The sequence below is a fragment of the Lucilia cuprina genome, chromosome 6, assembly GCF_022045245.1.
Source record: "Lucilia cuprina isolate Lc7/37 chromosome 6, ASM2204524v1, whole genome shotgun sequence".
NCBI classification, from domain to species: Eukaryota; Metazoa; Arthropoda; class Insecta; order Diptera; family Calliphoridae; genus Lucilia; species Lucilia cuprina.
This window is the reverse complement of record NC_060954.1, coordinates 34,919,988-34,937,052: the sequence shown is the minus strand read 5'-3', so window position 1 is coordinate 34,937,052 and position 17,065 is coordinate 34,919,988. Positions and strand designations below refer to the sequence as shown.

At 31.1% G+C, this 17,065-nt stretch overlaps 1 protein-coding gene across 20 annotated transcripts in view; it reads left to right on the top strand.

Moving 5' to 3' along the window:
• LOC111688914 (trichohyalin) overlaps positions 1-15,809 on the top strand; it is a 111,606-nt gene extending 95,797 nt beyond the window's left edge. For 11 of the 20 annotated variants that reach the window (XM_046954457.1, XM_046954456.1, XM_046954465.1 and 8 more), the window contains 11 exons: positions 434-550; positions 3,554-3,574; positions 6,134-6,316; positions 6,381-6,701; positions 7,153-7,341; positions 7,579-9,294; positions 9,360-9,596; positions 9,660-10,081; positions 10,141-10,275; positions 10,389-10,452; positions 12,709-15,809. In XM_046954457.1, the coding sequence (XP_046810413.1) occupies positions 434-550; positions 3,554-3,574; positions 6,134-6,316; positions 6,381-6,701; positions 7,153-7,341; positions 7,579-9,294; positions 9,360-9,596; positions 9,660-10,081; positions 10,141-10,275; positions 10,389-10,452; positions 12,709-12,744 (3,441 nt within the window). In that variant the 3' untranslated portion in view covers positions 12,745-15,809. The remainder of the gene's footprint in view (positions 1-433; positions 551-3,553; positions 3,575-6,133; positions 6,317-6,380; positions 6,702-7,152; positions 7,342-7,578; positions 9,295-9,359; positions 9,597-9,659; positions 10,082-10,140; positions 10,276-10,388; positions 10,453-12,708) is intronic. The other 9 variants (XM_046954472.1, XM_046954471.1, XM_046954473.1 and 6 more) reach the window with 2 other exon arrangements.
• Positions 15,810-17,065: the final 1,256 nt, after the last annotated feature.

Below are 17,065 nucleotides of genomic sequence, written 5' to 3'. Positions count from 1 at the left end.
GCACTTAAAAGTTAAATGTTTTGTTTGATAAAAAAAAAAATAAACAAAAATTATTATACAAGTTTGCAATTACATATTTAACTAAAAATAAATATATATTTTGTACAAATTATTACGACAGTAAAAGGCGAGTTTGCTTTAGAAAATTTAGCATTTTTTTAAATTTATTGGCATTTGGTATACGATACGTACATGTGTATTTTATAATTAGAACAAACTCGTCTTACAGAACTTTATTTCTAAACACGCATTTAATTTATTTACCTGCTGGAATTTAAAAAAAAAAAAAAAAACATATTTATACTAATTTCTTCTAATCAATTGCAACTATTTACTTTTATAAAAACAAAACTAACAAATATTTGCTCAAATTGTGTTTTTATTCTAAACTAATATAAAAAAATATTTTCCAAAATTCAATCTCAAACAATAGACAACATTTGGTCGCACAACTTTAACAACTTCCCAAGAGCTGGATCGAGCACAAGAGCGCGCTGATAAAGCAGCTGCCGAACTGAGACGTACCCAAGCCGAGCTCAGAGTCACTCAGGTACCAAAAGACAGTTCTTTGTTTTCATCAAAAATGCTTCACTTACATACATACTCAATTAATTTATTGGTTTACATTTTGATTTTTTATCATGATTTTCTATTTCATAAATTTGAATGTATCTATTAAATATTATTCTGAATCTGATTATAAATATTTTTTGTTAAGACTTGAAAGTGGTGTTAATATGATATGATTATTGGAAAATACTTATTATTCAAATAAATTACAATATTCTTTATCTAAATACATACATAATTACTTACTTACTTACATACATACATATATATGTATATTATATAAATATCAGTTGAATTACATGTGCTTCTTGTTATAATTTTCAAAGCATCATAATGTAATTTACTTGAAATGTATTCAATACAAAAACACACACAGCTACACTTAAAATCAAAAATCCAAAATTTTACTACTACTACTAATACAAAAATGAAATTAAAGAAAAACCAAACACTGCACATTAAACTTTGATAAATTTCAATACACATCAGATCAATACAACACCACCATCAATACAATCAATTATTAAAAATATACAGCTTCTGTCAAAATTTATTATATTTTTAATTTTATTATTAAAGTTTATAAACAAAATTAAAATGCAGTTAAAATTCAAGTCTGCTTTGAATGAAATTTATTAATGTGAAGCTTTCGCGAAGAAATAACTATATATTTCGTACGGATCTTGTATTTTTTATAGTTCCTTAATGAATAGATCGGAAAAGATTATTTTGACAAATGTTTTTCAAACACAACTATTATACACACTAGGTAGACTAGAGACGGTCTACCATGCGCCCCTGAATTTGTACATGGATGTCCGGTCCATGTACAAGCACTTTGTTGAAGTACTTGAGCTATCTAATCACTGGTCTAAAGTCAATAGAAGGGGGTGACGAGTCCCAACATCAGGTGAAATCAATCTTCCGACAATGCGGAAGTGTCCACCCTTATGATGTCATGCAAGAATTGCATTATTAAAAATGTAATCTCCATCATCTAATGACCCATTCCAGTGCATCCTGCATATGCTGCTTTGTACACAGAAATGTTCGAAGAGAGAATTATCCAACCCATTAGGTAAAGGATGTATTAGTCCTTAAACCAACATTCTCTCTCCGCGATTTTGGGTATTAAACCACAGTCACTACGTGGATCCCGAAGGAACCTCAACAAACTGACCAGCCAGGACATACTCGCATAAAAAAGCATAAAAAGCATAAAAAATAACTTCCAAAGTAGCGAAAAAGAAGTAGAATTATTTTATGGAAGTGCTGACATACTCCTGCAGAAGTGATAATTTTAACACAGGCTTGCCATAGAAGGGATTTCGATTCCATATTCACTACTTCAGAAGTCATTCGTAAGATGTGCACCACCATAGTGCAGAGGGTATTTTACCTTTATGCTGATGTTTGCAACGCACAAAATATTGGTTCTACATCTTAAAGTATACCGATCGATGTAAACCTTGTGTTACATGCAACAATTTTTCAAATATTTTGATTAAAATATTTTAAAAAAAACAAATATATGGTACAGGGACGAAGCCTATTAGAAATGGTTGAAATCTGATTTGGGTTTTATGACATAATTACGTCAATTATACTACTATTAGTATTATAAGTATAAATTATACTGCCGACTTTTAGGCCCTAAACAAATCTATCCTAAAGAATGTCTTAAAATCCAAAATTTACTTATAACCATTAGTATCGCAATGAAACTCTGCATAACGAAATGTTATATATAGATATATCCTTTCCCCAAATTTAATGAGGATCTCCTTTTTTAAGAAAAATAGTTTTTCATCAATAAATTGCTTAAATTTCTCATAAATTTAAGAACAAAACATATATCTTCAGCATTAAAAAAATAGAATAATTTTCGCTTAATTTTAAACAACAAAAATTTCACTTCCATTGGCAATAGTTATTGAAAGTATATTCTAAAGATCATATAGACAGAAGCTGATTATTAAAAACATGTTTCGTAACTTATATGTCTTCAGCTTTTCATGCTTCACAAACATTTTAGTGATCGTTCGCGAACATGGCATGAACACTTGCACCCTATCAAAAACAGTTTTATCGCTATTCAGATTTTAAGCAAAATCCACGATCACTTACGTTCATTATTGTGATTCTACATATTCTCAAGATCAAAACCACATACATACGAGGTCAAATGAGTCTAATGAAAGTCTTTCCTATTTTAAAACTATATAATGATCTTACTTATTTAAGAAATGACGTAAATTAGGCTCAAAAATTCAACAAGTGCCATTTTTATATTTTACTCGAAAAAACCGATCAGACTTGTGCTACAGTTTTTCCTGGTTCTTCAGAGTTCAGTTTCGTTTGAAATTTACTTTACAACCGAGAAACCTAGTGTCTTCTGGTATTTTGGGTCTTTTAAGCTTCTGATAAAGGCCAACGATTACCGACAATATAATTTGATTAGATAAATGCGTCAGCTCTCAATCGGTTAAGTACTATTTAAGAATAGTTACGAACAATAATCCGATGAGATAAACAATTTAATTAGCATGGGATCAAAATCTAGGTCTTAAAAAAGTATCTTTCAATAATAGCTCACTATAATAAATTTTTAAAAGCGAATTTACTGCATTATTATAGATAAAGATGATTTAATAAGTTTATCTAGTAAAAATCTACTTTTGACATAAGCTGTACAAAACATAAAAAATGAAATTAAAAAAAAATTTTAAACGGTTTTTTAAGTTTATAAAAATTTAAATTAATATTCTCTCACATTGTCAGTGAACAATTAAATTTAAATATTTCTAATTAAAGTTTAATTGTTTTTAATTTAAAACTTTTCTTTCATAATTTTATTTACTTTCATAATTAACTTGTACCTATTATTCAACTGTCGAATACGTTTAATAAACTACAAACAATCAAACAAAAAAATCAAATCTCAATTATCTATTGTATCTATTGCTTGCATTCATACTTATAGGGCGAAACAGATAAACGTTTTGTGAGTAATTGCTTCCAACGAAACCAATCTAAACCAAGTTAAATACTCTTCATCATTTAAAATGCAAAATATCCAATTTGTTTTTAACAGAAAAAGAAAAGCATTTAAATTTTAAATATTTAAAAAAAAAAACCTTGTTAAATTCAATCATAATACCGTTTCAATTTCATACTTTTAATAATTTTATTTCAACTGAAATAAATAAATACCTACATATATACATAACATACATACATTATTAAAAAAACATAATATAATTACATACAATTAATAACAAGATTTCTAATTAATACATACATAAGATATTTCAGCCATTTTGCGCTTTTTATTTTAATTTTTTTTTTAAATTTCAAAACATTTGCCGTTATATGAAGAAAAAATCACCATAAGCTCACGTATTGTCGTCTCAAATTCTATTTATATCTATTTTTGCTTTATTTACATAAATCCGTTAAATTCATGTGTATTTGTGAAAAAAGCATAATGTTTACAAACGTGTACATTTTTAATTTAAGCGCCAATAAGTATAGTTTTTATATCGAACATCTGATTCAATTGCTTAAAGTTATAAACGATCATGAAATCCATTTATTAATGTTTCGTCAGCGTTTTCTTTGCACAATATACAAACACATAATAACTCTCGATTCTCGAAAATAATTTAGAAAATTTTTTAATTTTTGTAACGATTATCATCCGAATTTCATTTATTTTTATATTGTTCTACCAGTAGAGTAACAAAAATAACCGATCTCAACCTATCTGTAATCAGCCTGATAAAATTCGACATTAGTAAGTTACTTACGGTTCAAAATCTCTCTACCAAATTTTATAAATTGGCCCTACTCACCATAAAGGATTCCCTTCAGAAAATTATTTTAACGCTCAACCAAAATCTATCTACAGAATTCCATAATTGACTTTACACTATATAAGGTCCTCTTTCATTACACGCTTAAAACTACGATCATAGTGATGAAATGCGACATGAGGATCGGTTCATATTTGAGTGTCTTTGATTTTTTTCCATTTTGAAAAACTACAATTAGAATCTTTTGGGTCTTTACTGACATATGTAAAACCGATCTCTGTTCAATAATTTTTAAAAGCTTCATAAAATATTTTGATCATCTATGATTTTAAGTTGAAATATCTCTCTTCTAAGCAATCACATTTGAGGGTCCATTAATGTAGACTTCAAAGAGAACTTCAATAGATTTTTTATAATAAAATTACTGATAACTTTTTGTGAAGCATATCGTTTTAAAGAACATATTGTTAGTCGAATGCCTGTTTCTGTCGTTATGGGAATTTAAAATAAAAGTACGATTACGACGTCCTTTAAATGTCTACCGTTAAAAGCCATTTTAGTGAAATTTCCTTTATTTGTTGTTTATGTAGCTTAAGTATTGGCATGGACCAGCGACATCAAAGAAAATGTCAAAAGAGGTTAAATCGTGTGTTCTTGCTAATAATGAACAAATCGATCTTTACTTTTTGAAAAAGAATTTAAAAGTGCTGCAAAAATCGATCTTACTCGGGATTTACTGAAACAGGTCGTTAACCCTTGGTCATCGTGATATGTAATGGTAGTCTGAAATGCAAGAGTTGAAATTACTCCTTTACAAAAACTAGTTATAAAGCTTCGCTGCAACTTAGTTGGGGTTAAGAATGCTCGAATATTATTCCAGCTAAGGGTGATAAGAAGTATCCGATCTCTAGCCCATTATGTTAAAGTTCATCAGAACAAATATTGAAGTAATAAAATAAAATACAAAAAAAATATGCCAAATCGACATAAAACTACCAGACAAAACTCAAACGATATTTTAGTATATATTTACTTAAGGATGTCCCGTTTGACCATATTTTTCTTGGAAAAGCTCACAAACGATGAGTATTTATATACTGAACACGATTTGCCCTTGAATATAAAAGATTCCCCACCAAGAAACCAATTTCTTTTCATCATCAGAGAAACACTTTATAATTCCCATAATCCTACAATGTCTAGACATTATAATTGCAACCATTCAAACATCACTAAAGAATCGAGAGTTATTATTCATATTTTTTCCATATTTAACAATTTCCTTTCGCAATAAGTTTTCTATCTCTTGTACATTAATTTTCTTTCTTTCGTTTTATTACTGCACTTCTTCTAACTTCCACCACTAACTAAGTTTCGTAACTTTTGTAACATTTTGTTTGCCTTCACTTTGTAATAGTTACAACAACATTATACATTATTTACATATGTACATATAAATTTGTTTTTGTACTTGTATGTCATTTAATTTCAACATCTATTCGTATTCGAACTTAACCACATGCTCAGTACATACTCGTACAAATGAAAAATATCTAATGTGTATAAAAATAAAGATTCATTCAACATTCTTCATTTATGTTATCGTCGCTCAATTGCTTTTGTTTGTAGCCGTTTTTCTGTCTGTCTGTCCTCTTTGTGCATTTATTTCGATATCATTTCGACACCATTTCATGTAAAAAAGACTTAAATACAAAATTTGCTTTTTGTTTCGCACACGAAATTTACAGTCGGATGCGGAAAGAGCTCGCGAGGAAGCGGCCGCCCTGCAGGAGAAACTGGAAAAGAGCCAGGGTGAAGTGTATAGACTGAAAGCTAAATTGGAAAATGCCCAGGGCGAACAGGAAAGTTTGCGTCAAGAACTGGAGAAAGTACAAGGTGGCATTTCACGTATACACGCTGATAGAGATCGGGTAAATCACTGTTCGGGTTATTCACTGCAATACAATTATCTAAAAAGGTTTTCTTTTTCTTTAGGCCTTCTCTGAGGTGGACAAGATGAAGGAAGAAATGGAACGTACCCAAGCCACTTTAGGTAAAGCACAATTACAACAAGAAAAACTACAGAATGCTTTGGATAAGGCACAAAACGAAGTGGATCATTTGCAAGAGAAACTCGATAAGGCGGGAGCCGATAATCGTCGTTTGGTCTTGGAGAAGGAGAAACTGACATACGACTATGACAATTTGCAATCACAATTGGATAAGGCTTTGGGCCAGGCAGCTCGAGTACAAAAGGAACGTGAAACTCTTACATTAGATACCGATCGTATTCGCGAGAAACTCGAAAAGGTTCAGGTAAGCATCAGCGCCATTACTATCGCAACCTGCATTCAGTCTACCAAATAAAACTATTTAATAAAATTATGTATGAGTATAACACTCCTCACATCAATTGTAAATGTAGACATAATACTTGTAAATCACCATCTTAACAATCTTAAGTATTTATCTCATAACCTCACTAACATCCTTCTACATATACTTATGAAAACCTGTCCATCAATTTACATGAAACTACGTAAATGTAATAAATCTATTATCATTTCCCCACTATAATTATATTCAATCTCATGTACATACATATGTGTTAAATATAGTAAAAGTATATAATCTATCTAATCTACTTCTAATCCTGTAAAAACTATTCTATAACTACATACTACATATATATATATATTTTAATGTTGTATTTAAATTAATCGTTGTACATAACTGTCATTTAAAATCTAATGAAACCCAAATGTAGATACAACTGGCACGTGTCCAGAAGGAACGTGATCAATTCTCCGACGAATTAGAAACTCTTAAAGAGCGATCAGAATCATCACAAACACTGCTTCAAAAAGCAGCACGCGACCGAGAAGCCATGCAAACCGATTTGGAAGTACTCAAAGAACGTTACGAAAAATCGCATAATATCCAACAAAAACTTCAGGTAATTTTATTCTACGCTTGTAGACCCTTGACCCAAGCAAAAAACTCAAAAAAAACTTTTAATAACAAGTTTCGAAAACTGAAAATATGAAGTAAGAACTGCATGATTACTTCAAACAATTGGCTGTTTGTTAGTTGTAGCTTAATCAAAATTGTCACTTCTACCCTTTAGAATTTACATATTTATCGTTTCCAAAATTTTACAAAATTATATGACCTTTCTCGCTTCTCTTAATAGATGGAACGCGATGATGCTGTTACAGAAGTGGAAATTCTCAAGGAGAAATTGGACAAAGCTTTGTATGCCAGTCAGAAACTTATTGACGAAAAGGACACTTCAAATAAAGAATTTGAAAAAATGCTGGAGAAATACGATCGTGCTCAGAATGAAATTTATCGCCTGCAATCACGGTGTGATACCGCTGAAGCAGATCGTGCTCGCTTGGAGGTTGAGGCAGAGCGTTCTGTACTCGCCGCATCAAAGGCACGAGAAGATCTTCGCAAGCTTCAAGAGGAAAGCACTCGTTTACAAGAAGCCTGTGATAGAGCTGCACTGCAACTTAGTCGCGCCAAGGAATGCGAGGATAATGCTCGTGCTGAACTCGAACATCATAGGGAGCGTTATGATAAAATACAAACCGATCTGCGTCGTACACAGGGCGAGAAGGAGCATTTACAATCAGAACTCGAGCGCGTCAGCTATGAGTTGGAGCGAGCTCATGCTGCTCAAAGTAAAGCCAGTGCCAGTGTTGAAGCTGCCAAAGACGAGTGTGCTCACTATGCTATTGAACTTGAAAAGATGCGAGATCGTTATGAAAAGAGTCAGACAGAACTTAGGAAACTACAAGATACCGAGACCTTTGGACGAGAAACACGTCGTCTTAAAGAGGAAAACGAGCGTCTGCGAGAAAAACTGGACAAAACCCTTATGGAACTCGAGACAATACGCGGCAAATCCCAATACGAATCAGAAACGTTTGAAAAATACAAGGACAAGTATGAAAAAATTGAAAATGAAATTGCCACCATGGAATCTAAACTCCACGAAACATCCTTGCAACTTGAACTGTCCAAGGGAGAAGTGGCCAAGTTGTTGGCCAATCAGGAAAAGCAACGTAGCGAATTGGAAAGAGCTCATATTGAACGAGAAAAGGCTAGAGATAAACACGAGAAGTTACTAAAGGAAGTAGAACGTCTTAGATTACAACAAGCCTCCGCCATTAGTCCCGCTGATTCAGTGCGTACATCTTCACTTTCGGCTGGTGAACGCCAAGAAATTGATCGTCTTAGAGATCGCTTAGAAAAAGCCTTGCAGTCCCGCGATGCCACCGAACTGGAAGCAGGACGTTTGGCTAAGGAACTGGAGAAAGCTCAAATGCATTTGGCCAAACAACAGGAAACCAACGAATCGACTCGTATTGAATTTGAACGTATGTCTGCAGAACTTGGTCGTCTTCATGACCGTCTCGAAAAGGCCGAAGCTGAGAAAGAAACTCTAAGACAGTCTGCCAGAAACGGAGCCGCAGAAAAACCTCATCCACAACTTGAAAAACACATACAACAGCTGGAGGCAGATTGCAAACAGCTGTCAATCGAACGGGAACAATTAGTGCATCAATTAGAAAAGAGCCAGGAAATCCTAATGAACTTCCAAAAAGAACTTCAAAATGCCGAAAGCGAACTCCAAAATGCACGAGAAGAAAACCGCAAATTACGCAATGGCCAACCCGTGGCTCCTGCCGCACCAGCCGAAATTCAAGCAATGCAAAAGGAAATACAAACATTGCAACAGAAACTCCAAGAGTCCGAAAAGGCGGTACAGGCGGCGGGTGCTGCTGCCCAAGGCGGAGCCTCACGAGAGGAAATTGAACAATGGCGCAAAGTTATCGAGGCTGAAAAGAACAAGGCCGATATGGCAGATAAGGCGGCTCAAGAGATGCATAAACGTTTACAGGTACGATGATTTATTTTTTTAAACTCTTAAAATGTCATATTTATTCCAAAACATTTCTATCCCAGATGATGGATCAGCATATTAAGGAACAACATGCTCAAATGCAGAAAATGCAACAACAGTTGCAACAGCAAGCACAACAACAACAGCAACAACAACAAGCACCTGCGAATACACAAGAAATCCAACAACTCAACCAAGAACTGGAGAAAGTCAAAGCAGAACTTCAAGCTGCCACAACACAAAGAGACCAATTCCAACAGCAATTGGAAATTTTGGTTGAGGAACTACAAAAGAGTCAGGTAAGTGAATGCATTGAAAAAAATAAGCTAAGATACATTGATTTTATTATACTCCCATTTAAGGTTGCCAACCAGGAACAAGCGAAACAATTACAAGCTGCCCAACAACAAATACAACAGCTACAGCAACAAATACAACAGATTAGCCAAGCGGGAGGAGCAAATGCTGCGGCCAGCGAAGCACAAAAACAACAATTGGAACAACAACAAAAACAACTGGAAGAAATACGCAATCAAATCGATAATCAAGCCAAGGCGGTTGAAAGTGAACGCAAAATTATCGAAGAACAGCGCAAACAAATCGAAGCCAAGCGCAAAGATATCGAAGAGAAGGAGAAGAAAATGGTCGAATTCGATGTTCAACTGCGCAAACGAAAAGATCAAGTGGATCAATTAGAAAAGTCTCTGCAAGCTCAAGGAGGTGGTGCTGCAGCTGCAGGAGAACTTAACAAAAAACTCATGGAAACTCAAAGACAATTGGAAGCGTAAGTTAACTAAGAATATATTAATATCCATGTTCACGATCATATGTGTTTGTTTACAGTTGCATCAAAGAATTACAAAATACCAAAGAAGAACACAAGAAGGCAACAGCGGAAACAGAACGATTACTCAAATTGGTACAGATGTCTCAAGAAGAACAGAATGCCAAGGAAAAGACAATTATGGACTTGCAACAGTATGTTCCCAAAACTAATAACTGCAAACATATGTATTACTTTTTTGTATTTTATTATTAATTTATGTTTTTCTTTTTTTTTGTGTATCTTCTTGTTCTTCATTCAATTGCAGAGCCTTAAAGATTGCCCAAGCAAAAGTCAAACAAGCACAAACACAGCAGCAACAACAACAAGATGTAAGTTATTATTACTTTGTGACATTTTAATTGAACCTTTCTTGCTTTTCTTGCTTAAACTCAATATGAATAGGGGCAATGAACATTTTTCTTTAAATTTGGGTTAAATTGTTTGTGAAATTTAGTGTAAAATTTGCAACGTGTATTTTATTTTTCAAATGACGTTGTTATCACAAAAAAATATATGCCGATCGAGAAGCATGTTTGTACAAGAAAAATGGGAATTTCAACATATTTATACTGTAGTAAACACTTTCAAAGAGAAACTTCCTAAAATTAGAGTACACACAAGATTATCTGCTGGGAATTGTGATCTTAGACACCATCAATTCACTCTGGCAATTCTATAACGAATATATGCAAAATCTGTGGCCTACAAGATGAAACCGTTTGGTCGCGCAGAGCTAAGATTTTAAATCTTCAATCTCTTACCTACTCAACCAGTTATCTTTAAGCGTAAACAGAAATAACTTTGGCAAAGTAACTGGCGGCACAAAAGATCCATACTTGGTACTGCAAGGTTTAATTCTTTCCCCTAACATACATATTTCTTATTTTCATGAACGATCTTCAATATCAAACTTCCAACGGCTACATTTTTGTTGCACAAACAATGTTGTTTTTAAATCTGGCTTGACACGATCACACAAGTCATATAATCACACGAGTCATATATCTGTCAAAATTTCGTGATATGAATGTCGCAATTGCACATTGAGAGAGAATACGGATGAAAAATTTGACAGTCGAATGGCTGTCTTCGTTTTTTGAAATGTTTCAAAAAACAAGCAGATCGCATTAGATCAGAGATGTATTTTAATGTAAACACATACAAAAAAGCGAAACAGCTGTTTCCATCTCACCGGAGTATCTTCTATCAATCTTACAACGTTGACGGTAAAATGTTTAGAAAATGTCTAACATCCATATGAGCTTACAATTTTTGTCTTGAAACGTTTGTCAGCATTTCTGACAAAAATTTTAATATAACACGGTTGTTAGATATTTTCTGAAAAGTTTTCTGCCAATAAGATCTAACAAAAGTGTATACAGTTTTCATTGACACTTTGATACTTACTAGTGTTTCGTAACGTTCACGACGTCTATAGTCTAGTCTAGAGTCCAGTATATAGTCCAGCATATAGTTTAGTCTATAGTCTAGTCTATAGTCTAGTCTATAGTCTAGTCTATAGTCTAGTCTATAGTCTAGTCTATAGTCTAGTCTATAGTCTAGTCTATAGTCTAGTCTATAGTCTAGTCTATAGTCTAGTCTATAGTCTAGTCTATAGTCTAGTCTATAGTCTAGTCTATAGTCTAGTCTATAGTCTAGTCTATAGTCTAGTCTATAGTCTAGTCTATAGTCTAGTCTATAGTCTAGTCTATAGTCTAGTCTATAGTCTAGTCTATAATCTAGTCTATAGTCTAGTCTATAGTCTAGTCTATAGTCTAGTCTATAGTCTAGTCTATAGTCTAGTCTATAGTCTAGTCTATAGTCTAGTCTATAGTCTAGTCTATAGTCTAGTCTATAGTATAGTCTAGTCTATAGTCTAGTCTATAGTCTAGTCTATAGTCTAGTCTATAGTCTAGTCTATAGTCTAGTCTATAGTCTAGTCTATAGTCTAGTCTATAGTCTAGTCTATAGTCTAGTCTATAGTCTAGTCTATAGTCTAGTCTATAGTCTAGTCTATAGTCTAGTCTATAGTCTAGTCTATAGTTTAGTCTATAGTCTAGTCTATAGTCTAGTCTATAGTCTAGTCTATATTCTAGTCTATAGTCTAGTCTATAGTCTAGTCTATAGTCTAGTCTATAGTCTAGTCTATAGTCCAGTCTATAGTCTAGTCTATAGTCTAGTCTATAGTCCAGTCTATTCTATAGTCTAGTCTAGTCTAGTCTATTCTATAGTCTAGTCTATAGTCTAGTCTATTCTATGGTCTATTCTATAGTCTAGTCTATAGTGTAGCCTATAGACTAGTCTACACATTTGTCAGATCTTACAACATTGGCATAAAAGTGTCTACAATCGTGTGAACTTAGAATTTTTGCATTGGAACGTTGTTGGAAAAAGCATTTCTGACATTAAAATGACACTGTTATTAGACATTTTCTGAACATATTTCTGTCAATAATGTAAAATCTTACAGTTTTCATGGACAATTTGACATTTTTTTGGTGTGTCGTAATATCAATGAACATTATGACATGTGATTATATAAAAGAAAACTAATTCTAATAATAATTTTTATTTTTCATTTACAGGCTGGACCAGCTGGATTCTTAAAGAGCTTTTTCTAAACATAACAAAATTAAAGAAAACAAAAATTATTATTCTATCTCTCTCTACACTAACTACACTACAGTTTACAGTTTCTACTATATATTTGTACATTTGTTGTTGTTCTTGCTTATACTTTTTTCCAAACATCAATTATCAAAACAAAAACAAAATAATTAATAAAACAAAAGTCAGTATTTACATACTCTATACTCTTTAAAAAATAAAATACAAAAAACAAAAAAATGGAAAAACAAAATGGAAAAAAATTTAACAAAAAAACTCAAATTCAAAATATTTTTTCTACTATTTATACATAATTAAGAAAACCTCTCTAATACTGCTAATAATTGCTTTATATTTAAATTTAATAAAATTATGTCTTTGTACAATATTTAAGTTCCATCAAATATACATAATTCGTCTAATTTCGTACTTTTTTTTTCATTTATAATTTTTTCAAATTATTAAATTATTTATTTTTTACTTAGAAAACAATTTTTGTGTGAATTGTGCCCACTGATGAATTGGTCATGATATATTTAAATAAATTATAATAAAATAATTAATAAATAATAAACATTAAAAAAACATAATGTGATGTCATACATAAATAATTCATAATCTAACTATAAATAATATATAATATATAATTTGTCAAATAACTAAATAAAAACAGCATATATACAAAAAGCAAACCAACATGAAAAAAAATTACTAAATAAATTTAGTAAAAAAAAATTATATAAAAATTAAAAAAAAAATAATACCGCATACCATACATATTCACTTTAAAAAAGGCAACAAAAAATGTTAGTAGTTAAATATTTATTATTATTATAATTATTATATTATATTAACAATAATTACATTATAGACCCCCCGCCCCTGTTATAGTTAGAGTAAATTTAATTAAGAAAAAAAGTTGAAAAAAAAATAATAAAAATTATATAAATATTAATTAATAATTTAGTGTATATAATTAGTCAAAAAATAAAAACAAAAAAAACATAATTTTTATTTTGTTTATTAAAGAAAAATTATGCAAAAAAGTAACCAAAATAAATTAAAAAAGGGAAAGAGTTAAAAAAAGTAGAGTTATTGTTACTAAAATTAATATTTAAATAAAGTTTTCAATTCAATCAGCAATTAGCCACAACACCATTCAAATAGTATTTCACAATCAAATCCTATAACTATCCGTTTCCTCCAGCCATTTATTTAGTTGTGTAACTTTTGAATAACTTCACCGGAAATAGTTAAAACAATTAAAGACTGATTTTAATTGCTAAATAAATTGTTTGTCAAAGGTTAACTATAAATTATCTAAGTTGGTTTTATACTTAATTTATTACAGCGCGATTTAATAATGAAAGTGAAAATTTTAATGTTATAGTCAAAACCCAAAAATTTTTAAGTCGACAGATTGGACTTTCAACTGATTTTACAAATTTTATAAATAAATTTGTCTTGGCTCTGTTATAACCTCTCAAAAGCTTTATGACACGATATCTGATAAACCTCATAAGATTTGGTTCGCCACCGTTCAATACTTTTGAAATAGATATACTTTGGTCTCTGGGTTAAAAATGTTTAAATAAGAAACAATGTTATTTTCAAATTCTTTATATCTTTTTAGAAAACTTGGAATAGCTCAGTTTAAGGAATAGCATCCATATTATTAATGTTTAGTAATACTAACGACAAGTGTTTAATTCAGATACCAAAGTATACATTCTAAAGAACTGAGTCCTACTGAATCAGATGATATAAAATATTTTATAAATAAAGTTGTCTCCGAGTCTCAAAAAGGGCCAAAAATGGATTTTTTTTCAGGACACGATATCTTAATTCCAAATGTGATGGAATAAAATTAGATTGGGATTCAGCGCTATTCAATCCTTTAGAGTTGCGACTTTTAAGAACTCATTTATACTCAAGTTATACTCAAGTTACCATATATTAATTAGGATCTTCTTTCTTAAAGATCCCATACGCACTTCAATTTCCTACGTTTTATAAGGCAAGTAGGAGTTGGAAACTATCGAACACTTACTTTGCCTCTGGCCTACTATTTCAGGAATAATGAATCAGTTTTTTTATGGTCTGATGGCATAAAATAAGAGATCTATGTAGTATTTTTAATATTTATTCATGCCTCAGAATGGTACGATTTCATGTAAAACACGATATGTTATGACCAATGGGTAGATCGAGATAGGATACTAGAGTAAAACAATGGATCCAGCATATGGTTTAAGTATTTGCAAAATATTTTAAAACCTTCTATTGCGGCTGGTGAATAGCAATTCCACTTTAGTATGCAGTTGTATGATGTCCTAGAAAACTGAACTTCACCTCACAAGATCCCGTAATTTTTGCATTATGGTCTACGGTCGAACCGTGCTAAGATTGTATAGTATGGCAGCACGTATGTGATTGTCCTCTTTCATTTCCAAATCTTTCTGAAGCTATGGCATAAAATCCGAAATTTAGCATATTCCTAAAACTTACAAGTAGAATAAGAAGGATCGGGTGTGAACTAGATTTTTTTGTCAAAGTAAAAGTTAAAAACGTTAAATATTAACATTTTCGGCTTTCGAAGCGTCTGTAAACTACATATCGGTTATTTGAAACCCCAATTATTAATTAACACATATTAAAAATACAATTGTTCAATTCACAATCGGTGTTGTACGGTTGTATCGTAGTATGTTGTATTTGTTTTGCTATGGATTTGTGTTTGTTTTAAAAAATTTTATTTGAAAAATTTTTATGACATACAACGATACGACATCGATTATGAATTGGACAAATTTGTTGTAGTGATATTATTTAGTCCTAAAAACATGTATATTATAATCACATACAAAAAGTCTCACTTTTTCTTGAAAGAGAAATAGTTACTTGACAAATAAAAAATGTGCAATTTTGTTTCCACATTACTTATATACACTGTTATCCGATTGGAATAGATAGAACTGAATAATTGTTTTGAATATGAATCCTTTGGGATCAATTTGTTAATTTAGTAGTTTAAATGATTGTTCATATGTATCAAAAGGAAGCGGCGTTATCCGATTAAGATAACAGAAGATTTTGATGACATCATGTAGTAGCTCGATCTGAAAAAAACTAATTGTTTGTTCGGTTATGGTACCACATTTTATTTGCTTGGTAAGGCTTTTCTTGGAGCTATTTGCAAGAGTGATAATTTCGAATAAATTTATTAAAGAAATAACTGGGGCTCTGAAATATATACCAGGGTTTAAGAGATGAGTTCTTAAGTTGAAACAAAAAGTCGACTCTTCGAGTATAGAAGAAACTTTTTTCGAATATTTATCTACTTTCTCGATAACTTGGGTTACATTTCGTTTATGACAATCTCAAATTCAGTGTTAACAACTGAAAACTACAACGAGAATTCGATCTATAACCTTGTGGTGGAACTAAAACTTAGATTTGATTAGATATTTCAATTTGAGAAAATATACATTACTTTAAATTAAAACTCTCCTTGTTAAGTTTTTTAAAAGTTACAAAATTATATGTTTGGCTTACCACTGTGCAATATACAGCAACAACAACAATATACATAGTTACATAATTATAAAGCTAATTTGGATAATGGCTAATTTGAACTAATTTAAAATTGTAATTATTTTTTTTATATTTTTTTTTTTTTGTAATTAAATCTTTATTTGAATGGAAAACAGACAACAAACTATTTGTATTAAAATATTTAATAACTTATTATAAATATACAAAATAATCATATATATAAAAAAACATCTATTGTATATCAAGTGGCGCGTGTGTGTGAGTATAGGTGGAAATGTATGTATGTGTGTATTTATAATACCCTGCAGTTTTGGGGCGTAATTTCTTGACTTGTTATTTTAATTTGATTAAAACTGGACCAATTTGGCTTCGAAATAGTTTACATTTACATACGCTAAAGTACAAAAAATAAGCTTTAAAGTTTCTCCTCTTCAGATTTGTTAAATAGGCCAAAATGGCCATTGACTTCTGGTCTATATTACAAAGAATTCAAACGTGTCTAATGTATCCAAAAAACTATATGAATTTGTTGCAATCAATTTGAAAGATATTTGGGAAAAGATACATTAAATCTGAAGAAGAACTGCTGCTGGGTACAAATACATACAATTAAAAGCACATACACACATTTAAACATTAATAGACAAATAGAGAGTATGTATGTTAATTAATAAAATTATTATTATTATTACGATTATAATTATTAAATTAGATTAATTATTATAATTATGCACTAGGAACAATTATGTACATTATTATTATAATTATTATTATTTTAAC